Source organism: Prionailurus bengalensis, chromosome B4 (genome assembly GCF_016509475.1).
Source record: "Prionailurus bengalensis isolate Pbe53 chromosome B4, Fcat_Pben_1.1_paternal_pri, whole genome shotgun sequence".
Lineage (NCBI taxonomy): Eukaryota > Metazoa > Chordata > Mammalia > Carnivora > Felidae > Prionailurus > Prionailurus bengalensis.
In genome coordinates this window covers 71,301,420-71,329,182 of record NC_057358.1, presented here as the reverse complement: position 1 = coordinate 71,329,182, position 27,763 = coordinate 71,301,420, and the positions used below count along the sequence as shown (strand labels likewise).

At 36.6% G+C, this 27,763-nt stretch overlaps 1 protein-coding gene across 2 annotated transcripts in view; it reads right to left on the bottom strand.

Annotated features, from left to right (window-relative positions):
- The window catches only part of TMEM117 (transmembrane protein 117), a 489,337-nt gene that overhangs the window by 163,460 nt on the left and 298,114 nt on the right, over window positions 1-27,763 (bottom strand). For both annotated transcript variants that reach the window (XM_043563444.1, XM_043563445.1), the window contains one exon: window positions 1,127-1,224. In XM_043563444.1, the coding sequence (XP_043419379.1) occupies window positions 1,127-1,224 (98 nt within the window). The remainder of the gene's footprint in view (window positions 1-1,126; window positions 1,225-27,763) is intronic.

The following is a 27,763-nucleotide window of genomic DNA, read 5'->3' as shown; positions in this document are numbered from 1 at the left end:
ATAGAATGTTAAATACTTAGCATAGTGGTTGGAGCAAAACATATCTTCAAATATTTCCTATAGTTATTATATTATATATTATTCAGACAAGCTACATGGGGAGCTTTCACACAGGAAAAAAAAATATGAAGGTCAAATGCACCATAAAAATAGACCACACTTGACTCATAGAGACAAGGTATAAAAAAAGTCTACAAAATCATACTCATTTTTACAACACTATTTGAAATACATTTTGTTTACCTCTAAGAATTGAGTTCAGAATGCCATATATCTCTACCAACATTTAATTCTAGTGTTAAAGCACAAAGATGGCTTAGAATGTTTATTTTGCCCCATGATTTTTATAGTTTGTACATGAAAAGAAGAAATAAACCCCCAGAATTAAATCTAAGAACAAATAACTTTTTTTTTTCTCTATCATTTCAAAAGCCAGGTGAGCAGGGTGGAATTTATCAGGCACAAGTGATCATCCATTCCAACACTCTGTGTGTTAGTGCACACCTTTTCAAATATTAGGTTGAATCTGTACTTGGCCACTGCCCTTCTTACTTTCTATTCTTACATCTTCTGTTTAAAGTTCTTCAATTACACATCAATAGTATTGACTCTACAAACAACAAAGTTCCATAAGACATGGATTTTTTTTTTTTAATTGCAATGATTGGTCTGGAGAGCTAAAGGAAATTACGTAAAGAAGGAATGCCAATGAGCCAGATGTGATTTGTAAATAGGTTCCCTCTCTGTACAACTTCTTCAAAGCAAAATTATATCCTGTCAAATGTACTGGAAATTTAGAATTTACTGGAGACATTTTTATGGCAGATTTCATTGATGAAAATTATAGCTTGTTTTTGCTGAATAAAAAACTTACTTACCTCTGGTAAAATACGTATTATTTTATTAGTAAATGTATCTCTTGAAAATGTGCATATGCAACAATGTGTAAGCAGAAAGTAATTCATAAAATAATTAGGATTATGGTTTTAATCATCTTAATGGAGCATAATATCCACTAGAAATGGCTCTCTACATAGAATTCTATATATCTAAAAAAACTACATCCAGCTCAAGTTCTTTGTGAATGATGGAAGGCTAAAAATCGATAAATGAAACACTCTCTTACCAGAATAAAATGATCCTAACATTTCCTTTCTTCCAGAAAGCTCTTGCAGATTTTCCCCAATCAGGATAGGGTTTGTCCTGAAGCATCATATCAGTGACCTGAAGCCACAAAAGGAATTTATTTAGCACTTTCAGAAATCTTACATTCAGGTTTAAATATGGATATAACTTACGCTTTATTGAGAATATGTAAGTATTTTAACACTTAAACATATACAGAGATAAAATTAAGAATATATTTCCTCAGTTTAATTTTTTTTGCAGTTCATTTGACTTTACAAAATGAATGAGCAGATTGAAGGTCGTCTAACACGTCAAGTACTGAGACTTTTTTAAAAACATCGATCAAGATTACCTTACATGAGAAGGCATCTTTAAGATACCATGAACTTCTTCATAGAAGCAAAACATACATAACAAATAAAATACCATACTTTTTGCTTGTCTAAATCAGAAACTCCAAAAGCTAAATATTTCTTTGTATGTATAGATTATTAACTGTATCACTAGTCAAAATATTACTTCCTTTGTCTCTGTTTTTTTTTTTCAGTGTTATGTGAGGAATGGGACTTGACCCAGTTTTACAGCATATTTTAATAGCCTAGCATTCTCCCACCTCCATGCCATCTGCAGTCCTACATCTTTTTCCAAAAATGTTCTACCTCTCTTTCTCACCTGCAGATTCTGCCCATCTTCTGAGGCCTAGGCAAAGTCACATCACCACTGTGATGCTCTCACTGCCCCTCCAACTAGTTCTGGATCCACCTTTCCGATGTCCCTTATTGCTTTCTACTTTCTATTTGACTTACTTATGTACATTTGTTCTCCCTCCACTAGGCTTTAAAATCCTTAAAGGTGAAGATTTGTCACTATATCCCTTTGAATAGCTAAGGTTCTTTTATATAAAAGACTGCAAAATATTTGCCTAAAGAAAAAATAGCAAAATGATTTGATATAAATGCTTGTTTTTAAAAATGCATTAACAAAATAAATTTCTCATTGGCCACATCCCACATTAATGGTTTCAGGAAATGTCCAAAGTATTATACACAACCGATTATAAGAGAATTTTAAAGAATCTGATGGGATGGGTAATGAATTTCCTTCTTTCCTCTAATAAAGGAAAACATATTTGGTGTACGTGTATACACACACAAACACACACTTCTTCCTTTTTCCAGGCAATTTACCTTCCCTTCAAGAGAAGAGGATATTGTTCCATTAATTGGATTTTTATTTATTTATTTATTTTGAGAGGGAGAAAGAGAACATCAGCATGAGAGAGGCAGAGAGAAAGGGAAAGAGAAAATCCCAAGCAAGCTCTGCACTGTCAGTACAGAACCCAGTGCAGGGCTTGAACCCACAAACAGCGAGATAATGACCTGAGCTGAAACCAACAGTTGAACACCTAACCCATTGAGCCACACAGGCACTCCTCATTAATTGGATTTTTATTTAATGACATTCAAATTCAAATAGGGCCAATTCAAAATTAAGAAAATTTATATGGAATCAGATATACTGAATTGAGTAACAAAGAATTTTCATCATCCATTAAAAAATACCTCTTTCTTGGTGTTAATATAATATTGCACTCACATGTAACTTCCAACAATGGCCTGACCTGGAATGGGTGAGATTTAATCATTTATGGTGAAAGATTTTGATTCGGTGGGGAGTCCTTCTGGATCAATGACACCTTCAGTAGTACTAGACTTTCTGTGGAAGGCACATCAATTCTCAAGCAAGCCCATCTTATTGTGCTATACAACATCCAAGAAATGGTCTCTGGAAACATTCATAGCATGCAAGAACACAGGCTCATTTAAAATGCAATCAGAACAGAGGTTAAGGAGCCCAGTCTCCAGGAGATATTCAATCTTAATTCTTTATATTCTTTCTCAACATAATTTCTTGGACTAGGACTCCCACATTACCCCTCGTTGATGAGAACCAAAGAAAGTTCACTGATCTTCATGGAATAACACTGCAGATTTATGTCAGCTCTAACATAGGGCTTACAATCATTTTGTGTGAGGTAGCTTTGAATCTTCAAATCAACAAATGCCATAGTTTTAATACGAACCCTCAGTTAACTCTTTGAAATCATTAATTATATTGATAATTGTGAATGCAACTAACATTTAAAATTCAAAAGGGAACAACATTGATTTCACTTTTTAAAAAAAATTATGATTTTCTCATCTATTTTCTTCTTCCCAACAATTTAAAGTTACAACTTTTTACTTTCTTACTCTAATGTACATGCATTGTATCTTCAATCAAATAAAATTCATGATATTTGTCAAAATGAACAAAGGGAGATGATAGAATAAAATTTAACCATGGGCACCTGGGTGGCTTAGTTGGTTAAGCATCTGACTCTGGATTTCATCGCAGGTCATGGGATCAAGCCCTGTATCAGGCTCTGTGCTGACAGCATGGAGCCTACTTATGATTCTCTCTCCCTCTCTCTCTGACCCTTCCTCATGTACGCTCTCTCTCTCTCTCTCAAAATAAATAAAAATTAAATTAAATTAAATTAAATTAAATTAAATTAAATTAAATTAAATTAAAAATAACCATGAATCAAGTGAGTTACACTGTTACTAAAAAGTGAATAAAAGCAAAAGTAGAAAAATTTAAATTGCATGTATTCTTGGGCATAATAAGAGTTTTATATCATACCTTCCCTTGAGGAAAGAATTGTTATTCTTCCAAACAACAATTTCATCCACTACTCCTTTGTAACTTTCTTGAATAGCAAGTCTTGTGTCCATTTTTATTTATTTATACAAAACCGCAAGGATAAGTAAATACTTTAATAAATATTTCATGTTATACCAGCTTCTTAAAAGATTTAATTAATTCTGTTCAGCAATATTCACCCTGTTCCAGAAAAAAAGTCTACACGGTAATAAATATTTCCAAGGAACAGAATGATTACTGTGTAGATTTTATTCAATTTTCAATGTTTTCTCCAGGGCACTTTCTGAGAAATACTTATTATATTTTCTAGAAGAAGGCAATCTGCTGCTATATGACCAATAATTATAGCATCATGTTTTGTAAAAATGACATTGAAGAATAAAGAATTTTCTCAGGAAAATGACAAGATGAGGCAAAAAAAAAAAAAAAAAAAAAAGAACCACACGCGCACACACACACACACACACACACACACACACACACACATTTTTTTTTTTTTTTCCTGATGCCAGACAGCTGGTCTTTTTCACTCCCCAGCTCCAACTCTTTATTTTAAGTCATATCATCAGATCAATGTCAGGTCACTTGCAGCTAAATTGGCAGGAGCAGAGACAGTCATTAAAGGGATGCATTCAATAAAGAAAAAATCCAATTACCTTCTGCATTAGAGAAATCAAATTCATTTCTGTTGGTGGTCAAGGACAGTCTTTGTGGGAAAAGATGCAGGAAAGGCAGGACTAAAGACCATGCACAAAGGGTGCTATGTAGCATAAATATAATGCAAAACTTGTTGATGCTTCTCCCAGAGGAAGATTATTAGAATTTGAAATTGCAGGTCTTTCTTTCCAAGCTGGAAAAATTTAACTCTTTGAGTCTCATAGATCTTGTCACTCTCCCTTTCCTCCCTATGAGGTCTGTGCACACAACTCAGAACTTCATTACATCCCTTATCACATTATGCCTTGTCAGGTAGTCTTTCTCAGTAAAATACAAGCTACTGTAGGGCATAGGTATTGTACATTCTGAGCATGAGCATGAATGTTGAGATTTCAAAGTCAGTAAATGATTGTAAAAGCAATTTATCTCTACAGAAATCTAACTGGAAACTTTGCTCCCCTAAGTGGAAGCTGAGCAGATAGGACATGGGGGTAAAAATGGCAACAGAAAGACAGCAGTGACAACAGCAATACCATACGTTTGCTATAGAGCTTCATGGATTACAAAGCCCCTGGAGGTATTTTTCTTAATAATTGTCAAAGCAGCCTTATAAAGTAAGTTGCTATTTTCCACTTTCCACCAATGGAGAAAGAGAAGTCAGCGAGATGAAATAACCCATCAGGATCACACACGGAATGCAGTTATGTGGGCCAGTTGTGGAGACAGCCTGCCGGCTGACTTCTGAGTTTTTTCTCTTACTAGCTTTTTATTTGCAACAAAGGAAATGTGCAACAAAGTAATTAATCTCTCTGAGCCTCAGCTTCTTATTCTCCATGTATGGACACACCATAGGTATTAGCAGATGTTACAAGAATTATTGATGTTTTTTTGTTATCTAAAGCTTCTACCCAGGGGCGCCTGGGTGGCTCAGTGGGTTGGTTGGCCGACTTTGACTCAGGTCATGATCTCAAGGCTGGTGAGTTAAAGCCCCACGTCGGGCTCTGTACTGACAGCTTGGAGCCTGGAGCCTGCTTCGGATTCTGTGTCTCCCTCTCTCTACCCCTGCCCTACTCGCACTCTGTCTCTCTGTGTCTCAAAGGTAAATAAACATTAAAAAAAATTAAGACTTCTACCCATTTAGTCAAGTATAAAGACATTAAACAATTGTTTGTAGGCTACATTGCTCTCATTGCCTGCATTTGCTTTATGTGACTGCGTTAAATGATTGGATTTAGAGTCAAAGGGTTTGACAATCAGTCTCATCTCTTCCATAAAGACAAGACTATAAGATACTGAACTACTAGAAAATGATAAAGATAGAGCATAATGTTAAAATATGTCCAGTCTAAAATTGCTATAAAAAAATAAAACTTATTGCCAAAGGCTGCAATAATCTAAGAAGGCTTCACAGAAGATTTGTATAATAAAACTGACCACTGATTTGTACCCTGTATCATTCTCCAATTTTGCCAGGTTTTTCTTAGCTTGATTATAAACTACGCACACACAGGTACTACATACTATATCTCTAGTCTTACTTGATACAGTTTTAGGTTAAGCATGTGATATTAATGAAAAATATTGATGAAATAGAGATAAAAGTTCATAATATAATAATAATAACCATGGCTACATAGTGCCCCTCTTGAGGTAGTTATTATATAGCAGAGTATCATTTAAGAAAAATAAGTGTCATTCTCTTAACAAGCATATACATTAAGGATATTAATGAACAAGCATATACATATAATTTTCCACGCTATTTTGCAAGTTATTTCATTTTAATAATATATTTTGAACATAATCATATATCAGTACATATATAGCTATTTAAATAGTTTCTTCTTAGGCAAGGTTTCAATTGTATAGAGCCAGAGTTAGTCTCTGGAAAATTCTTCTAAATCTTTAAGGTCATATATGCAAGAAGCCTGATAGAAGTTTCCTTAAATTTTAACACAACCTTGAAATTTTTCATATAATTGTAAATAAGTTTTAAAAATGAAAGAAACCTTTCTAGACATCATTAATTAAAAATAAATTTTAATTTAAAATAAATAAAAAATTTCTTCTTTTTTTCTTCTTTCACCATGCATTTACTATGTGCTTTCCACTGAAATACAAAATGTTTCCATTTGGTTCTAATTACTACCTTTATAATTAAAGTTCATTTAACATATATATTATTTATTTCAATTTTTATTTACTCCCTAGTATGAGCATTGACTAACTTATTTAATTTCTGCTTCTTCTCCCTCTGCCTTCTCTCCTTCCATTACCCTACTATACTTATATTATTTTATCCTACTAACTTTTTGACTCTTTGAATATCTTATGTCCCTTTTTTATTTATCATCTTCAAATAGTATCTTCTTCCCTCGTCTATAAAGATGGGAAAATCAGAACATTATGCTTTCTTACACTATTCATCATTTCTGTGTTGTTGGGGTTTGGGAGCATTTCTCTTAACCCTGGTTCTACAATTAAATTGACTCAATGATCTTTTTCAGCACACTTGCTGGAGTTTTCCCACTACTTCCAAAGTTTGTACTTTGTTCTACAACACATTCTTCAGGAAAGGGCATGAGAGCAATGTAGCCTACAAACAATTGTTTAACGTCTTTATACTTGACTAATAATTAGACTGTAAAATTATTGAGTCATTGTTTGTTTGTTTGTTTGTTTGTTTAGCTTGGCATTAAAGGCATGGCTTCACTTTCTTAATACTGTTGAGTGATACCATGGAGAAATCTAAGATAACTCAAAATGGGATTTTTTTCCCCATGTTTACAGGTGAATTGGTTTTTATTGCTTACATGCCCAAAGTATTCTTTTTTCTATCTTGAGTATTACAATTTTGCTAAGTTTATTGATGGTTGTCTGTCACTTTTCCAGGCATGATTGGTGCTTTCAACCTAAGGATTCAAGTTTTTCTTTACTCTGTTAACTGTTCTGAGAATCCTTAAGTATTATTTTTCTTTTCCTTTATTTTAGTTCTATTGTTTAGTTCTATTGTTAGAGAAACAGTTCTGCAGACACTGGTTGTCTTTGCCTTCTATGTATATCCTTTCTAGCTTTAATTTCCACTCCCTCAGTTGTGTCCCTTACCTTGATTTTGGGTGTGTCGATTAATATTTGTGGAGAGTCTAATTTAACCTTTATTTCTCTAATTTTCTTCCTTTTGCATTTCTTTCCTGAGACTACCATCCCATTTCATCCTCTGTTGTCTCACAACATGAGATCTCCAAACTCTTGTACCATTGCTTTGGAAACTTATAAAGACAATGACTTCACTAATTGTTTTTTAATTCCCTGGGGTTTTGTTAATCACAATTTTCCTCTGCTCCATAGTATCATTTTTCTGGTGAAAGTTCTTCACCTGCTACTGGATTTTCTTCTTATTTTCTGCCTCTGTTATTCTTAGAGACAAAGTTCTCATGGTGGTTCCTTTGGAGTTGACTGCCATCTGAATGACATGAGTTTTTCCTGGACTAGCATTCTGCAAGAAGCTCATATTGGTTGCGGGGGGGGGGGGGGCACTGCAGGGGCAGGGCCCACTCTCAATCATCATCTCCCCCCCATCCCTAATGCTCCAGACCTCTCAGGGAATGCCACCTTCCTTGGAGAATTATCCAAGAGATAAGTCGTCACCACATCTCCTCTTAGCATTGTCTTGAAACTTAGTGATAGTCACTACGTTTGGCAATCCTCCATCGTGAAGATTGTGCTTCAGAGTTAAAGATATGATTTAGTCTTATTTATGATAAAGTTAACATCTCCGATTCTTATATTCCATGTTCTTTGGGATGGTTGCCAAAATATTCCTACTTTCAAATGAAAATTCTATATTGCTATTTAAAGTGGTTATTAAAAGGCTTATTTATGTGACATGTATTTTTGGCAATTTTGAGGCCATTTTGTCAAAAGTGATTACTACATCTGTGATACTCTCGTCTGTTTAAATGGTACCTATCAGATGACCTAAATAACATGTAAAACCAGCTTTTAATTAACCTTGTTTTAGATTATCTTCCCCAAATACAACTTTGTTAAAAATAAAATAATTAAACATAATACGAGGTTTTGTAGGGATTTGAACATAAGGCAGTTTCAGATTTTCTGGGAGAGGATTTTGAAGAAAAGTTTTGCTTTATATTCAGCGTATGTCATAATATAAAATTTTAATTAGGTTATCTGGCTACCCATATCTATTATATAAGTGAAATGTGAGAAGTATTTAGTCAATGGAAGGGTAAGTGTTCTATGAGAGCATTTCATACGTAGAAATTTCATCTCTTAAAGATAATAGTGATAATGGTCTTCCAGTAATATGATAGTGTCTTCCATTTATCTATAGCAAAATATGCCACCAGCAACTGATGATTTTCATGGATATCTAGAATTACTTTTAAACACCTGGATAATTGTTATCATGACCAAGATATTTTTGTTTTTTAGTTCCTTGTCCACTTAAGAAAGCTAATTCGGACTATCAAAGATACATCACCCCATCACTGTAGTATTCTTTTCCTGACTTTGTTAATACCACTTTTATTTGAATTTCATTGAGGCATATACAGGTGCATGCCAGAAAAATTACTTAGATAGAATTATAAGCCAGTAGTATTACTAAGCATGAACAGGCAATTAACACCAAGTTTTCAATATCAAGCAATCCCATATTTTGGCAAATGCTTTGAAATTCCCTAGGGTGGTTCATTCAGGGACAGGTAGAAAGTTACAAAGTTCTTTGAATTTATAAAAGCAGACTTTGTATTTGAGGACTTTTGCTTCCCAAAAAATTGTAGTTACAAATATATTCATTTACCAATAGCCAAAGCCAACATCAAAACAAGTGCATATTGGAGCAAATGGGTGGCTCAGTCAGTTAAGTGTGACTCTTGATTTCAGCTCAGGTCACGACCTCATGGTTGGTGGGTCCTAGCCCCTCATAGGGCTGTGTGCTGACAGCACAGAGCTTGCTTGGGATTCTCTCTTCCCTCTCTCTCTGCCCCTGCCCTGCTTGTGCACGTCTCACGCTCTCTCTCTCAAAATAAATAAACATTGTTTAAAAAATGAGTACATCCTTACATACCCAGTCCAAGAGGGCAGACTGCTTATCGTTATGAAGAACATGAGCACTGACAGAGAGTTATGACCCACTGATGACAAACCAATGACACAAGGAAATGTCAGCACTTAAATTGGAAAGGAGAAGACGGTGAGCAGGGCTCCAGTATGTCTTTTAATTGCTCATTTTACTTCTTGGCTTCTAAGCAGATGAATAAAAAGTCCTTACCTACAATGCATATGTATCCCAAATTCCTCCCAACAGTATCATTACCATATTGAGGAGTCTGACTCCATTTTTTGGTCTTTTTTTCTTTCTTTTTTTTCCTTTTCATTGAAGCATGTTGACATATAAAATTATATTCGTTTCAGGTGTACAACTAATTATATTAGTTTCAGGTGTACAGTGATTTGACAATTCTATACATAACAAAATGCTCTCAACAAAAAGTATAGTTATCATGTGTCACCACATGATTTGTTATTATAATATTGACGATATTCCTTGTGCTGGACTTTTCATTCCCATGCCCTTTTTATTACTAGAAGTTTCAACTTCTTAATCTCTTCACTTATTTTGCATATCCCCCCACCTCCCTCCCCTCTGGTACCCCCTAGTTTGTTCTCTATTTATGAAGTTCCATTTAAAAAAAAATAACTGCTGACAACTTTTAAGCCTCACTGCTCCCTCTTCCTCTTCCCCACACCTGGGAAAGCTAAGAAAATCCTGTGCTCCTTACCCTGGAACAGCAGGAAGTTCAAACCATGTGCAGGAACCCTCACCCTGGCTCCACCCCTTACCCATTATAAAAACCCCACACCAGTCTTTTTACCTGACTCTTTTCAGGCACTTCTGGATCTCTTTGAGAGCCATCCTGCTCTCCCCAGAAAGTTCACTATATGAGGAATAAACCTTTTCATATCTTCTTGGTGCAAATGTGACATCTTCATTCTTGGCATCGGAATAAATTTGGGATGGAAGGGCCATCTTTTTCAGAGTGCTCACACAGTAACAAACCCAACAAGTAATCATAAATGAGGTTTCTGGTGATTTTTTTTTCTCATATCTTGTTTGGGAGGCTACCTTTTTCTTATGGACTCCTGGCATCTTATAATGCAAATATATTCTGTCACCAAACAGCAGTGCAAAAGGCCTGCTGGAATTGAGGAATTCAGAGATTTCTAAGAGACTATGTCAAGGAAACTTCACTGTATTCCTGAAACTGTAGCTCCGTGCATCAAAGCCTGACATTATATAACAACAAAGGCTAATATTGTATAAATTATTCATATAAAATAGGGAGAAATTAAAAGTTCCAAATTTTAGTAGCTATATCCTGAACATAAACTGAGATTCTGTAAAATGCAAAGATCTAAAGTAGCTGAATTAACCCTGCTAATATACTCACCCCCAGAGTATAACCTCCATCACTGCAAGCATCTTGTCCATTTTGTTCACACAGTGTCCCCATGATCTAACATTGTATATAGTAGACTGTAAACTCTCAGTCAACATTTACTGAATGGGTGGATGAAAAAAAGGATACATGGTGAATGAATGAACAAAAGGGAATCAAGAAGAACATGGAATACAGAAGAGACCAGTGAGGAACGCTAGAAAAAATAGCACATTCCAAGTAGCTCTTTCCTTGTTCTGCTTTTAAAGCCTCTCTAGCAATTAGTGTTGATGATGGTGCTAACAGAAATGGTGACGGCAGTGGTGGGAGGAGGAGGAGGAGGACATGAATGGTAGAGTACTCCCTTTCCTTCCAATCCCATCCCTTCATTGCCTGGAAAGCTAGGAAAACACAGGGCATTTATAGTTAAATTCTAAAAAGAGGTAGAGGTCATCTTTGTGAACTCCCAGAAAAATAAAGAAATCAAAGATAATTTCAAACAAGAGGAATATTAAGCCTAAGATGCATACTTACTCCCATTGTCCATGTGCACAACATATCTGCTTTATTGTAAATATATTTGTAGATTAACTAAATAAGGACACATATGAATCAGATATTTTAAAGACTAGAAAGCAGTACACTTCCATATGCCTTGTATTTGGTATTAATTTATTGAACAGTTCTGGGGGAGAATGGGGTATAGTGGCATCTGGAGTTGGGACAGTGCCCAGCCTCTGAATCCTTATGTGTTGGGACCTTTGCATCCCTAAGAGCATAGCATTATTTTCTTATCCTCTGCTTAAGTCAATCTAAGGAAAAACAAAATTTAAATTGCATTTCTTTCACAATAGGGAAATATTGTACTGCATAGGACAATGCGTGTTGTTTGCTCCCTTTTGCTGACCCCTAGCCCCCAAGAGACACACCATACCACATACACAGGCATGCATATACAATCAGTCGTACACAACAGCACTTCTCACTGAGACAAAGAAAGACCCAAGGTCCAACCAGAAAGGATTATGCATATTCAGTGAGGAATATTAGCTAAGTATACAATTAAGTAAATGGAAACCATGGAGGAACGTTTTCTAAATTACCTAGATATGGCTTGAAAGAATTGCTACAAGAAGTATCTGAAAATCACTGGAAAACATCAACTGGTGAACACTAAACCTGGAATGTATTCTACAGCTTTTTAGAAGCACAACCAGGGTTTCATAAAGCATGAATATTAATGCACCTGCTTATTATCTCCAATGATAGCCTGCACTGCTTTTGTGATGTATTGCACCTTATTGCTGGATCCCTACTGATTTACAATGAGTCATGGACTGTTTTATTATTAAGTAAGGAAATTGGGCATGTCTCAGAATATAGAAGCATTTAGAAAAAGATACCTGAATCACCTGAATACAGAAATATACACAATCAAAAAGTACCTTCCCAGGCAAGGTCTGCAGAGTTCCAAATGGTGTGTTAACAAATGCAAAATAACTACAACATCCCCCAGTACGATTTGCTTTACACCACATTGAATTATAATTAGAATAAATAGAAAGAAAGAGACTACTGATTTTGCTGAGCAAAAAGCCAGCAGAAAAATATTTACACCACCTTCTGACATGCTATTCTTCTTGGGTGGCCAAATTACAAAATGACAGTAGCCCAATATTACATGGCTGAGAACTTATTTTTGGTTTCTGGCTTGAAAGAATGAGGATTTTCAGCATGCATACCTTCTCTACCTTGTTAACATAAATGACTATTACTAGAGAAATGAATTATAAAAATATACCATATATGATGACTTTGTGACAGTATATATGAATGGAGAACCAACAGGGAAATCTATAAAGGATGTTTTTTTAGAAATTTAACTAAAAGAACCGTTATCCACCAAGGAGCCCTTGGAACACAGAAAGGGCAAACATCTCAAAAGGAAACTCAATCTTGGGGAGCCAAGATGGTGGAACAGCATGGAAGTTTTTTGTGTGTCTCACATCCATGAAATACAGCCAGACCAACACTAAACCATCCTGCACATCTAGAAAAATGTCTGAGGATTAACACAACAATCTGCACAAACTGAAACAAAGCACTCAGTAGGTATGCACTGCGGAGAGGTGAACATGGAGAGCAAGAAGCCATGGTGAGCAGGGAAGTGCTTTTACAGGCAGACAGAGAACAGAGAAGGCAGGGGTGGGGGGGAAATACAGGAAAAGCACCCTGCCCCAAAAGCAGCTGGAGAGAAAGTGGAAAATTGGAAACAGCTACAGGGACTAAACTGAAAAGGGAGAAGGAGAAAGGAAAGGGTTTAAATTCCAAAAGAGTGTAACAGGGGGACTGCAGAGTCTGCAACTCCACAACTCCATACCTGGCAGTGCCCTGGTGGGAAGGGCAAATCTCCAGGAACAGAGTGGGGTCTGGGAGGTTCTTCGGCCACAAGGGGAAAAGCAGTTCCACTGCTGGAAGGACATTTGATAGAGACTGCTGAAGCCACCTGGTCCCAGCAGACCCCAGAAAACGGCCACATTCGCTGGTGCTGGAACAAGGTTGTTAAAGGTGAAGCATGGTGCCAGATGTGTGTTGTGATTTTCCATAATCCCTGAAATGCAGCTGGGCACTATCTCACAAAATTTTTCTGGGGCAGGCTGGCACCTGGCCGCAGTCTCAGGGTGCCGGCAGCAGCAGGGTCCAGCAAGTGTTGCTGGGTGCACCAGACATTCCGCCATTGCTCATTTAGCCATTGCTCGGTGAGACCCCTCCCCTCCCCCCGCCCTGCAGAGAGGTGGAACAGGTCAAAGCCTCAGTTCTTCAGAAGTAAGGGGCCAGGTAAAACAGCCGCATCCAAGACAAAACTCAGGAGAGAGGTACTGCCTGGGGCTTGATCACAGAGAGTGAGAAAGCAGGGACTGGACGAAAGCTGAAGACAGAGGACAGGTGCGCAACTGCTGATCTGGGAGAACAGACTGGGTAGCTGGGTGGCGCCATTTTCACCACTCACGCGCATACGCATACGCACCTAAAAGCTCCACAACAATTCACTCCAGTAGGCTAGCATCGCCATCTAGTGGAGAACAGAGCCGTTACACTAAGCCCCGCCCAACTGGGCCAACCTCATTCTTCAAGAGCACAAGTCTCACCGCCTGCTTAGTTTATGGACTATAAAGTGCTTCATAGTTTGACTTCTAAGGGAAAACGAAGTAATTTCAGTCATATTTCAGTCTGTTAGCAGGTACATCTATTTAATTTTCTTTCTTTTTTTTCTCTTTTTCACATCTTTTTCTTGAATACAGAAAGAAAAAATTCACTTTTGTTTTCAATTTTTATTAAAATATTTATAATTTTTACTATATTTTTTAGTTTTGTGTAAATTTTTTTCAAATTCTATTTTACTTCCATCATTTTATATTAGTCTACTACAGTATATTCATTTTCAAATTTAAAATGATTTCCTTTTTCTTTTTCTTTTTTTCTCTTTTTCATTTCTTTTCTTTTTCTTGAACACAGAAAGAGGAAAAAATCATTTTTATTTTTAATTTTTATTAAAAATATTTTTCCTTAATTTTTTTCTACTATATTTTTTATTTTCTGTAAATTTTTTCAAGTTCTATTTTACTCCCATCATTTCATTATAGTCTACTTCAGTGTATTCATTTTTTTTAATTCTCAAACAATTTCCTTTCCCCCGCCCCCATTTTTGTCTCTAATCTATCAAACCACTTTCAACACCCAGAACAAAACACACCTAGGATCTAGCATCATCTATTCGATTTTTGTGTGTGTTTCTAATTTTTTAATTTTAATATTTTGTTAACTGTATTTTTTTAATTTTAATTTTTCTACCTCATTAATTCCTTTTCTCCCTTCAAAATGATGAAATGAAGGAATTCACCCCAAAAGAAAGAACACAAAGAAACGACACCCTGGGATTTAACCAACACAGATAAAAGCAAGATGTCTGAAACAGAATTTAGAATCATGATAATAAGAATACTAGCTTGAGTCAAAAATAGATTAGAATCCCTATCTGTGGAGATAAAAGAAGTAAAAAATAGAATGAAATTAAATAGAAATTAAATGCTATAACTGAGCTGCAATCACGGATGGATGCTGCGGCAGCAAGGATGGATGAGGCAGAACAGAGAATCAGTGATATAGAGGACAAACTTATGGAGAATAACGAAGCAGAAAAAAAGAGGGAGATTAAGGCAAAAGAGCACGATTTAAGAATTAGAGATATCAGTGACTCATTGAAAAGGAACAACATCAGAAGCATAGGGGTCCCAGAAGAGGAAGAGAAATAGGGGTAGAAGAGTTATGTGAGCAAATCATAGAGGAAAACTTTCCTAACCTGGGGAAAGACACACACATCAAAATCCAGGAAGCACAGAGGACCCCATTAGATTCAACAAAAACCGACCAACAACAGGGCATATCATAGTCAAATTCACAAAATACTCAGACAAGGAGAGAACAATGAAAGCAGCAAGGGAAAAAAAATCCCTAACATACAAGGGAAGACAGATCAGGTTTGCAGCAGACCTATCCACAGAAACTTGGCAGGCCAGAAAGGAGTGGTAGGATATATTCAGTGTGCTGAATCAGAAAAAATATGCAGCCAAGAATTCTTTATCCAGCAAGGCTGTCATTCAAAATAGGAGAGATAAAAAGTTTCCCAGACAAACATTAAAGGACTTTGTGACCACTAAACCAGCCCCGCAAGAAATTTCAAGGGGGACTCTCTCAGGGGAGAAAAGCAACAAAGATTAGAAAGGACCAGAGAACACCACCAGAAACTCCAACTCTATAAACATCATAATGACAATAAATTCATATCTTTCAGTACTCACTCTAAACGTCAATGGACTCAATGTTCCAATCAAAAAACATAGGGTAACAGAATGGATAAGAAAACAAGATCCACTTATATGCTGTTCACAAGAGACCCGCTTTAGACCTAAAGACACCTTAAGATTTAAAATAAGGGGATGGAGAACCATCTATCATGCAAATGGTCAACAAAAGAAACCCGGAGTAGCCATACTTATATCAGACAATCTAGACTTTAAGATAAAGACTGTATCAAGAGATGCAGAAGAGCATTGTATCATAATCAAGAGGTCTAGCCACCAAGAAGACCTAACAATTGTAAACACTTATGCGCCAAATGTGGAACAGCCAAATATATAAGTCAATTAACCACAAACATAAAGAAACTCATCGATAGTAATACCATAGCAGTAGGAGACTTCAACACCCCACTCACAGCAATAGACAGATCATCTAATCAAAACATCAACAAGGAAACAATGGCTTTGAATGACACACTGGACCAGATGGACTTAACAGATATACTCAGAACATTTCATCCTAAAGCAGCAGAAAATACATTCTTCTCCAGTATATATCGAACGTTCTCCAGAATAGACCATATACTGGGACACAAATCAGCCCTAAGTAAGTACAAAGAGATCGAGATCATACCGTGCATATTTTCAGACCACAACATTATGAAACTCGAAATCAATCACAAGAAAAAATTTGGAAAGGTAACAAATACTTGGAGACTGAAGAACATCCTACTAAAGAATGAATGGGCTAACTAAGCAGTTAAAGAGGAAATTAAAAAGTATATGGCGGTCAATGAAAATGATAACACCACAACCCAAAACCTCTGGGATGCAGCAAAGGTGGTCATAAAAGGAAAGTATATAGCAATCCAGGCCTTTCTAAAGAAGGAAGAAAGATCTCAGATATACAACCTAGCCTTACGCCTTAAGGAGCTGGAAAAAGAACAGCAAATAAAACCCAAACACAGCAGAAGACAGAAAATAATAAAAATTAGAGCAGAAATTAATGCTATCAAAACCAAAAAAAAAAAAAACAGTAGAACAGATCAATGAAACCAGAAGCTGGGTCTTTGAAATAATTAACAAAACTGATACACCACTAGCCAGCTGAATCAAAAAGAAAAAGGAAAGGACCCAAATAAATAAATCAAGAATGAAAGAGGAGAGATCACAACCAACACAGCAGAAATAAAAACAATAATAAGAGAATATTATGAGCAATTATATGCCAGTAAAATGGGCAATCTGAAAGAAATGGACAAATTCCTAGAAACATATACACTACCAAAACTGAAACAGCAAGAAATAGAAAATTTGAACAGACCCATAACCAGTAAGGAAATCGAATTAGTAATCAAAAATCTCCCAAAAAACAAGAGTCCAGGGCCAGATGGCTTTCCAGGGGAATTCTACCAAACATTTAAGGAAGAGTTAACACATATTCTCTTGAAGCTGTTCCAAAAAATAGAAACGGAAGGAAAACTTCCAAACTCTTTCTATGAAGCCAGAATTACCTTGATTCCAAAACCAGAGACCCCACTAAAAAGGAGAACTATAGACCAATTTCCCTGATGAGCATGGATACAAAAATCCTCAACAAGATATTAGCCAACAGGATCCATCAATACATTAAAAAAACTATTCACCACGACCAAGCAGGATTTATACCTGGAATGCAGGGCTGGTTCTATATCTGCAAAACAATTAACGTGATTCATCGCATCAATAAAAGAAAGGACAAGAACCATATGATCCTCTCAATAGATGCAGAGAAAGCATTTGACAATATACAGCATCCTTTCTTGATAGGGATAGAAGGAACATACCTCGAGATCATAAAAGCCATATGTGAACGACCCAACACTAATATCATCCTCAATGGGAGAAAACTGAGAGCTTTCCCCTAAGGTCAGGAACAAGACAGTGATGTCTACTCTTGACAGTGTTATTCAACATAGTATTAGAAGTCTTAGCCTCTGCAATCAGACAACACAAAGAAATAAAAGGCATCCAAATCGGCCAGGAGGAGGGCAACCTCTCACTCTTCGCAGATGACATGATACTCTATATGGAAAACCCTAAAGATTCCACCAAAAAACTGCTAGAATTTATTCATGAATTCAGCAAAGTTGCAGGATATAAAATCAATGCACAGAAATCGGTTGCATTCCTATACACCAACAATAAAATGACAGAAAGAGAAAACAAGGAATCGATCTTATTTATAATTACACGAAAAAAATAAAATACTTAGGAATAAATCTGACCAAAAAGGTGAAAAATCTATATGCTGGAAATTATAGAAAGCTGATGAAAGAATTTGAAGAAGACACAAAAAATGGAAAAAGATTCCATGCTCCTGAATAGGAAGAACAAATAGTGTTAAAATGTTGACACTACCCAAAGCAATCTACATATGCAATGCAATCCCTCTCAAAATAACACCAGCATTCTTCACAGAGCTAGAACAAATAATTCTAAAATTTGTATGGAACCAGAAAAGACCCCGAATAGGCAAAGCAATCTTGAAAGGAAAACCAAAGCAGGAGGCATCACAATCCCAGACTTCAAGCTATACTACAAAGCTGTAATCATCAAGACAGTATGGTACTGGCACAAGAACAGACACTTAGATCAATGGAACAGAAGAGAGAACCCAGAAATGGACTCATGAACGTATGGCCAACCAGTTTTTGACAAAGCAGGAAAGAATATCCAACGGAATAAAGACAGTCTCTTCAGCAAGTGGTGCTGGGAAAACTGGACAGTGACATGCAGAAGAATGAACCTGGACCATTATACCATACACGAAAATAAACTCAAAATGGATGGAAAACCTAAATGTAAGACAGGAAGCCATCAAAATCCTCCAGGAGAAAGCAGGCAAAAACCTCTTTGATCCTGGCCACAGCAACTTCTTGCTCAACACATCTCCAGAGGCAAGGGAAACAAAAGCAAAAATGAACTACTAGGACCTCATCAAAATAAAAAACTTCCGCACAGCAAAGGAAAGAATCAGCAAAACTAAAAGGCAATCAACAGAATGGGAGAAGATATTTGCAAATGACACATCAGATACTGGGTTAGTATCCAAAATCTGTAAAGATCTTATCGAACTCAACACCCAAAAAAACCAAATAATCCATTAAAGAAATGGGCAAAAGACATGAATAGACACTTCTCCAAAGAAGACATCTAGATGGCCAACTGACACATGAAAATATGCTCAACTTCACTCTTCACCAGGGAAATACAAATCAAAACCACAATGAGATACCACCTTACACCTGTCAGAATGGCTAACATGAACGACTCCGGTAACAACAGATGTCAGCACGGATGCGGAGAAAGATCTCTTTTGCATTGTTGGTGGGAATGCACGCTGGTGCAGCCAATCTGGAAAACAGTATGGAGGTTCCTCAAAAATCTAAAAATAGAACTACCCTACGACCCAGCAATTGCACTACTAGGCATTTATCCAAGGGACACAGGTGTGCTGTTTCAAAGGGACACATGCACCCCCCATGTTTATAGTAGCACTATCAACAATAGCCAAAGTATGGAAAGAGCCCAAATGTCCATGGATGAAGGAATGGATAAAGAAGATGTGGTGTGTGTGTGTGTGTGTATATATATATATATATATATATATACACACACACACACACACACACACACACACACACATACATACACAATGGAGTATTACTCAGCAATCAAAAAGAATGAAATCTTGCCATTTGCAACTACATGGATAGAGCTGGTGGGTATTATGCTAAGTGAAATTAGTCAGAGAAAGACAAATATATGACTTCACTTATATGAGGACTTTAAGAGACAAACCAGATGAACATAAGGGAAGGGAAACAAAAATAATATAAAAACAGGGAGGGGGACAAAACAAGAGACTCATAGATATGGAGAACAAACAGGGTTACGGGAGGGGTTGTGGGAGGGGGGATGGGCTAAATGGATAAGGGGCGCTAAGAAATCTACTCCTGAAATCATTGCTGCACTATATGCTAACTAATTTGCATGTAAATTTAAGAAAATAAATAAAAGAGTATCTACTTAAAAAAAAAAAAAAAGGAAACTCAATCTCATGTTAAGGATCCCAGCATTCCAGTTTTCTGAATGAAATGCCTAATATATGCCTGCCTTAATGATAAAGGCAAAAGAGTTGGCTCAGTCTCCCAAACCCAGCATCACTATATAGTCTAATGCTTATATAATATATACATTAACTTAATGGTTATATATATAATATATATATAGCCTAATGCTTATACAATACCACTTCTCAAAATGTTTCAGATGATTCTACAAGCTAACAAATTCAAAGCTATACAGGTCAGTGTAATGAAAAGAAATTCATTGGCAACTGGGTTGCCATTCCTACTGTTAGTAAATCCAAGAAAAGGGTGATAGTCATCCATCTGAAATACCACCTTTGTTCCACTTTCAGAATTTGAGGGATTATAAAGAAAGGCGACCACCAAGTGACATGGCTTATAAGTTTAAGCAAGTGTTATTCTATGTTCTACTGTTGCCTGAAGACAGATATAATTGTAATGTTATGCACTGAGTATTTCGGTGATATAATAACAAGCTTAGAAATTTGAAAGCAATAACTTGAATGTGTATCTGTGCAATGAGAAATCCTACTTATCAAGGTGTCTAAAAATAAAACTTCATATTCTCATTTCAAATCCAAGTAAAATAATGGTTTTTGGTCATGCATGTGTTTTAAAAATTAAACCCAATAAGTGTGTCTTAATCAAACTTTTCTGTTGTTTTTGTTAATATATCAGATGTAGCTACATATTCAAGATGTTTTCATTGAAGTTATTAAAAATGTTATATATATCAAAGAGCACAGAATGTACATGTAGGGAATAAAGAATAAAAATAAATTGTGTTTTTAAATGTTTATTTGAGAGAGAGTGCACATGAGTAGGGGGAGGGACTGAGAGAGAGGGAGAGCCTGCCTAAGCAGGCTCTGCACTGTAAGCACAGAGCCCCACAAGGGGCTCGATCTCACAGTCAGATCACCACCTGCACCAAAATCAAGAGTTGGACATAGGGCACCTGGGTGGCTCAGTCAGTTAGGCGTCTGATTTTGGCTCAGGTCATGATCTCCTCATTTGTGATTCAAGCCCTCCATTGGGCTCTGTGCTGACAGCTTGGAGCCTGGAGCCTGCTTCTGATTCTGTGTCTCCCTCTCTCACTGCCCCTCCCCCACTCATTCTCCCTCCCTCCCTCCTTCTCCCTCTCTCTCTCAAACATTTTAAAACAATTAAAAAAAAAAGAGTTGGACACTTAACAGGCTGAGCCACCAGGTGCCCCAAGAATAAAAATAAATTGAGTATGTTCCCACTACCTACCTTGGAAAAAAGGGAGAACAAAATCAAAGGCCTTTAAAACTCCTCTGTTCTTTGTCCCCAGGAAAATTACCCTGTCTACCTCTACAAGAGGTAACCACAATTCTGAATCCTGTATTTAAAATTCTCATTTTCCTGCTTTTCCTTGTGGTCTCATCTGGATGTAACCATAAGTACAATAAAATATTAATTAGTGATATATACATATATATTTATAGTTAAACAGAATACAGTATGCTTTTTGCACATTAGTTTTCTGAGCTTTATCTAGAGTGAAGCATATAGTTATATCTTTGATCTCTAGTGCATCTCTATTGATAGTTTCTTTTGTTTAAGATTTATTTGTCAACCTTGATTGATCTTATAAAGTTTTGTCAATTTTTTTAGGCTTTCCAAATTTTTAAAATGTTAATCCTCTCTATAACAACTTTATTTTTATTATATTAATTTCTGCTATCTTTACATCCTTCCTTCTACCTCTTGACTGATTCTCCTGGGTTTTTCCCCCCTAAGTTCTTAATGCTGAAAGCTTATCTCATTCATTTTTGCTATTTCTTCTTCTTTTTTTAAAATGTTTATTTACTTATTTTGAGAGAGAGCATGAAGCAGGAAGGGGCAGAGAGAGAGGGAGAGAGAGAATCCCAACAGGCTCCACACTGTCAGTGCAAAGCCTGATGCAGGGACAAACCTACAAACCATGAGATCACAGCCTGGGTTAAAATCAAGAGTCTAACACTCAACTGACTGAGCCACCCAGGTGCCCCTTTCTTCTTTTTTTTAACATAAACACTATGATGGTGGATTTATCAAATATCAAATTCTGTCAACTCATCCTTTATAAATTTTGAAGGCTTATGACAGGGTATATATAAGTTTAAAATTGTTATACACCTTCCTGCTGAACTGATTCTTTTCATCATAATGTATTAATTCTCTTTAACCCTAAAAATGCTTTGCTCCCCCCCAAATCCATTTTGCTTCATAACAATATAACTACATCAATTTTGTTTTTGATAGTATTTTCCTGGTGTATGTTTTCCATTCTTTTACTTTTAAAATTTCTCTCTCTTCATGTTTTGGGCATGACTCCTGAAGACAGCATGTGGCAGGCAGAATTCAAAGAATAATCGTCAATGTTCCTTGCCCTTTCCCTTTTAGATCTGGGTGGAACTCACAACTATAATGAGCTATACTCCCATGATTATGTTTTATAACAAAAAATAACATTATTGGGTATCCCAGATTTAATCATGTGAGCTGTTTAAAAGTAACAGGAGAATCAGGTATACTTAAAGACTGAGGGAGATTCATTGCAAGGGGTGGTCTCCTCTTCTGAGATGGAAGGGGCCATTTGAGAGGACATAAGAGTGGCCAGGGCAAGCGAATAGGGATCTCAGCCCTACAAACCAAAGGAACTGAATTCTGCCAACAAGCTGAATGAGCTCAGAAATGTGTTCTTCTCCAAACCCTCCACATAAGAAGCAGTAAGGCCAATACCTTGATTTCAGACTTATGAGATCCTTTTTTAAAAAAATGTTTACTTACGTATTTTGAGAGGGATGAGGGGCAGAGAAAGAAGAGAGAGAGAATCCTAAGCAGCCTCCATGCTGTCAGGGCATAGCCCAATGCAAGGCTCGATCCCATGAACTGCGAGATCATGACCTGAGCCCAAATCAAGACTGGGATGCTCAATCAACTGAGCCACCCAGGTGCCCCATCAGACTTAGGAGATCCTAAGCAGAGAACCCAGCACAGTCCACACAGATTTCTGACTTCAGACGAGTGAGCTAAAGAGCGGATCTTGTTTTAAGCTAAGTTTGTGGTAACTTGTTATAAAGCAATAGAAAATTAATATAAAGCAGGGAAATGGAATTGCTTTAAAGCTAATCGGTCCATCTCTGTACTTTGACAGGAAGGTTACAGTAATTGTGCTTACAAAAATAATTTATTTCTGCCACTTCATTTTATATCATCTGTTGCTGAGACTTTTCTTTTTTCTTTCAATTTTCCTTCTTTCATATTGATTTTTTTATTTGTGTTTCATTCCTCTCTTCTCTATTTTGGATGCTAAAATCTTCATTTCTATTCACTAGGAAGTTGCCTTAAGAATTTTTCTCTGCATACATAAATGAGTAAAATCTACTTAATTAATAACACCACTCTACACCCAAACAGTTCACAGAACTCAGAGTGACTGAATTCTGATCAACCCTTCCCAACTTAAATGCACATTTTCCCAGAATTTTAGTTCCATTTGGCTTTTATTAACACTTGCTTATTTTTAAAAATAAGGTATGAAGTTTACTGTTTCATATAGTAATTTTTGCTTATATTTAAAAATATGTGAAATATTGTTTGTTCACAGATCCCTCCTTGAATCTCAGATTGCCTTTTTACAATTTTTTTTTTATAATGTTGCCTTGAGAAGTTTCTTCAGTGAGGGTCTGTTAGGGATAAAGCTTCCTTTACTTTTTGGGGAAATTACTACTTGGCTCTTGTTATTGCAAAAGAATTTTCATGGAGTTTATTATTCCAAGATAATTTTCGTTTAGAGCACGGGAGGTATTATTCTCCTGGTGTCCATTGTTACTAGTTGGTGGTTTTGCTCTCGTTACCTTTAAACTTATTTTTCCTTTGGTGATACGTAGATTCACCCCCATTTGTCTAGGTATGACTTCTTTTTTCCTGTTCTGAATTTATTATACCTTTGGAAGATGAAGATTCAGGCATTTCAACGGTTAAGGAAAAAGCTAAGCCTTTTTTTTTTTCTTCTATATTGCTTCTCTCCCATCCTATTTTCACCTTCTGGAACTTTGATGAGATGCACAGAACTTCTCGCTTCATGTTTCTTACCTTCTTTTATGCATTTTCTATTTCTTGTACATCATTCTAGAAAAATGTATTTCAGATTTATTTTAGACTTTACCAATTCTCTCTAATATACTCTTCAATCCAACAACTAAACTCTGCATTATATAGTTTTATTTCTAAAAGTTTCTTGGGGGATCATTTTCAAATGACCCATTCTTCATTCCTTACTTATGTTTTCAATTCCCTCTTTATTTATTTGAATACATTCTTTGAAAATACTATTTTATCTTCTGTATGGATAATTCTAAGAACTGAAATCTATGTAGATCTAATTCTGTCACTTGTATTTACTGCTATTACTCATGATACTTATTTCTTGCGTGTTTTGTAATTTTTTATTATGCAGTTATGTTTACTGGCATTTGATTTGTGGAGATGTTTAAGGACTGATTTGTTAATGTGCTCCTCCAGGGAGAATCGATGCTTGGCTCTGTGAAGGGACCTAAAGAAACTTCCAATCTGGGATCACTTTAAAATAAATTCTTGGTGTGGGTTTTTTTTTTTTTAATTTTTTTTCAACGTTTATTTATTTTTGGGACAGAGAAAGACAGAGCATGAACGGGGGAGGGGCAGAGAGAGAGGGAGACACAGAATCAGAAACAGGCTCCAGGCTCTGAGCCATCAGCCCAGAGCCCGACGCGGGGCTCGAACTCACGGACCGCGAGATCGTGACCTGGCTGAAGTCGGACGCTTAACCGACTGTGCCACCCAGGCGCCCCATGTGTGGGGTTTTTAAAAACCTGCAGGTAGTGAGAATTTGGGCCATCCACCCACTTGAGGCACACCTTATGGTCAGAGTTCTCAGAAGGGACTTCATTTTTCTCCTCTCTCCAGAACCTACGACAAGACAACCAAGTTTTAAAGGTGCTTCCCTATCTGGGGCAATTTTTTTCCAGTCAACAGTCTACTGAGAATGTAGCTTTTCAGGATTCCTGGCTTTATGTTTACTACTTATGATTTGACCACATATCTTACCTGAGCCCTCAATTTTGCCTCCTTCCTCTCACACAAGTATATATAACAAGAGTTCTCGGTGACTAACATCTAGCAGACGCCCTTAGGCCTGTCAATGACCCACTCCCTACTATGGGTTTGAGTCACATTTTATTTTTGGTCTCAGGATATTCTTTACTTCCCTAAAAAAGATTATGGTTTTAAAAGATTTCTGTTTTTATTATTTGTTATTTGTTTTTAATTATATAGCTAAGATGTTTTGTGCTGGGAGGTAGTGTGCTAGTTGCTGTTGCTTTTTCCTGGTTATCCAGTTTACCACATTCCCAGTAACAGACCAATGTTTTTAAACCCTTTTTATCGCCCCCATTTTAGCACTGAATAGAACATGATGTGTCAACAAACAATTCAAGTTTCCATCATTATCTCTAGGGAAGCATGATTAATGTCTAGAATAATTAATTCTAGAAAGAATAAAGACATTCAATAATTTTTAAAAGTGCACAGCCAAATAAACCCCACAGATTCTCTGGTTTGTTTTTAAATCTGAACATATAGAAGCTGGTTGCACTTGAGAAATGCTTCCCCTCCCCACACATACCTAATTGCTACTTTTAATCAATGAGAAGCAGAGAAGAGGCTAATCAAAATTTTTACTTCATGGGATGCCTGGGTGGCTCAGTTGGTTAAGCATCCAACTTCGGCTCTGGTCATGATCTCACAGTTCATGAGTTCAAGTCCCGCATTGGTCTCTGTGCTGTCAGAAAGGTCATCTTGCTGTTGAACCTGGATGCGGACTAAATGCAGGACTGCTCGACTCCAAAGTGCACACTCTTGGCCAATGTACTACTATGTGCCTACTTCATTAGTATTAACAATGTTTTACTCCAACTTATAATTTATTATCTATTCTCAGATTTTGGGGGGAAAACATAGGTCGTTCACTCAGTGCATTCAGCCAATGTATCACTACACGAATATACATAATAATTTTCAAAGCACTCTTAGAAACATCAGTTCCTGTGTACCAGTAGTCATTCTGTGGTAGACAGGTTTGACAATCTTCATTTAACAAATGGTGAAGGAAGTGGACACAGAGAAGTTTCATGACTTGCACAGAGCAATGTACTACTACAGCCAAACTAGGTCACGGTATTCTTCATCCTCTTCTTTAAGTGTACTTGCATTTGGAAAATGACAATTCCCTTATAAGAAAAGACCGAAAACACTGGGCATTCAATATGTCCTGAAAGACAACTCTGTCACAACAGTAAGTAGGAGGCCAAGCTTTTGGGTGCAGGGGACCTTGGATGCTATGTGTGGTCCCCTACCTCTTCTACTGAAGACCCCACAACTGGAGAGGAAATGAAGTTGATATGTGATCACGCTGCACCCTTTTCTCCCAAATCTACTCCTACTGCTGGTCTACCCTTCTAAGATTATTTGTCACTAGTGTCAATATTACCTTATATATTTATCTTTATGCTTAAAGCTGACTCTGATTATAAATAAAATGTACATTCTTTAACTCATGTTTAGTCATGGGATTTCAAAATGTTTATACATTTTATATGTATTTATTAAATATTTTCCTTTTTAAGGTTTTTTGACTGTGACACACTGATATATTCCTTCAGTTATAGAAAAAAATTAAGTTGCTAGTTTAACTCACTTTAAAGCAATGTTCAATTTACCAAATACTGAGAACGAACTCCGGGGCCTTACACTAGACTCTGTAATAGTTCATTGACTTGCCCAGGTTGTTCACCTTATACTTGAGATTGTAAGTCCTGCATTCCTCATAAGATTGTTGTGGGGTCTTGTGATGGTCAATTTTATGTGTCAATTTGGCTGGGCTAAGGGATGCCTAAATAGCTCTTGAAACATTATGAATATGTCAGTAGAGTGCTTCCAGAAGAGATTATCATTAAAATTGGTAGAGTGAGTAAAGAAGATTGCCTTTGGATTGTTGGGCATCATGCAATCTGTTGGAGGCTCTGAATAGAACAAAAAGGCAGAGGAAGGGCATGTTTGCTTTTTTTGCTTGATCTGGAGTCTCTTGTCCTTACACATTGGTGCTTCTGGTTCTCAGGTATTTGGAGTTGGATGGGACTTATACCATTGACCACCCCCCTCCATTCTCAGGATTTTGGACTTGAACTTAACACCCCTTCTAATTCTTAGGCCTTCATATTTGGATTGAATTACACCACCAGCTTTCCTGACTCTCTGGCTTGTAGACAGCAAATCATGGGACTTCTCAGCTTCCATAATAGTACAAGCCAATTCCTATAATAAGTCTCCTCTTATATCTATCTATCTATCTATACCTATATATCCTGTTGGTTCTGTTTCTCTGGGTGCAGGGGACCTTGGGTGCTATGTGTGGCTCCCTAGCTCTGCTACTGAAGACCCCACAGCTGGAGAGGAAATGAAATTGACATGTGATCATCTTGCACCCTGGAGGAGATACTATTTTAAATGATCCAAATGTAAGGTTATTATTGTATAAAATGAGCATATCAGAGGTCCTGCCCTCATGGAGTTTAGCAACAGGCAGTAGAATATACTCAAATCAATTTTATGCACGAAAGAACAAAAACGTCAACTGAAGCCATTACTACATGTCTACCATCTTTAATCTAAAATTTATGGGGGCTAGATTTAGGATTTAGAATTCTTCAGATTCTAGATGGGGAGTATAATAGTACATTATACAGTGTATCAGGTAACACCTCCATAATAA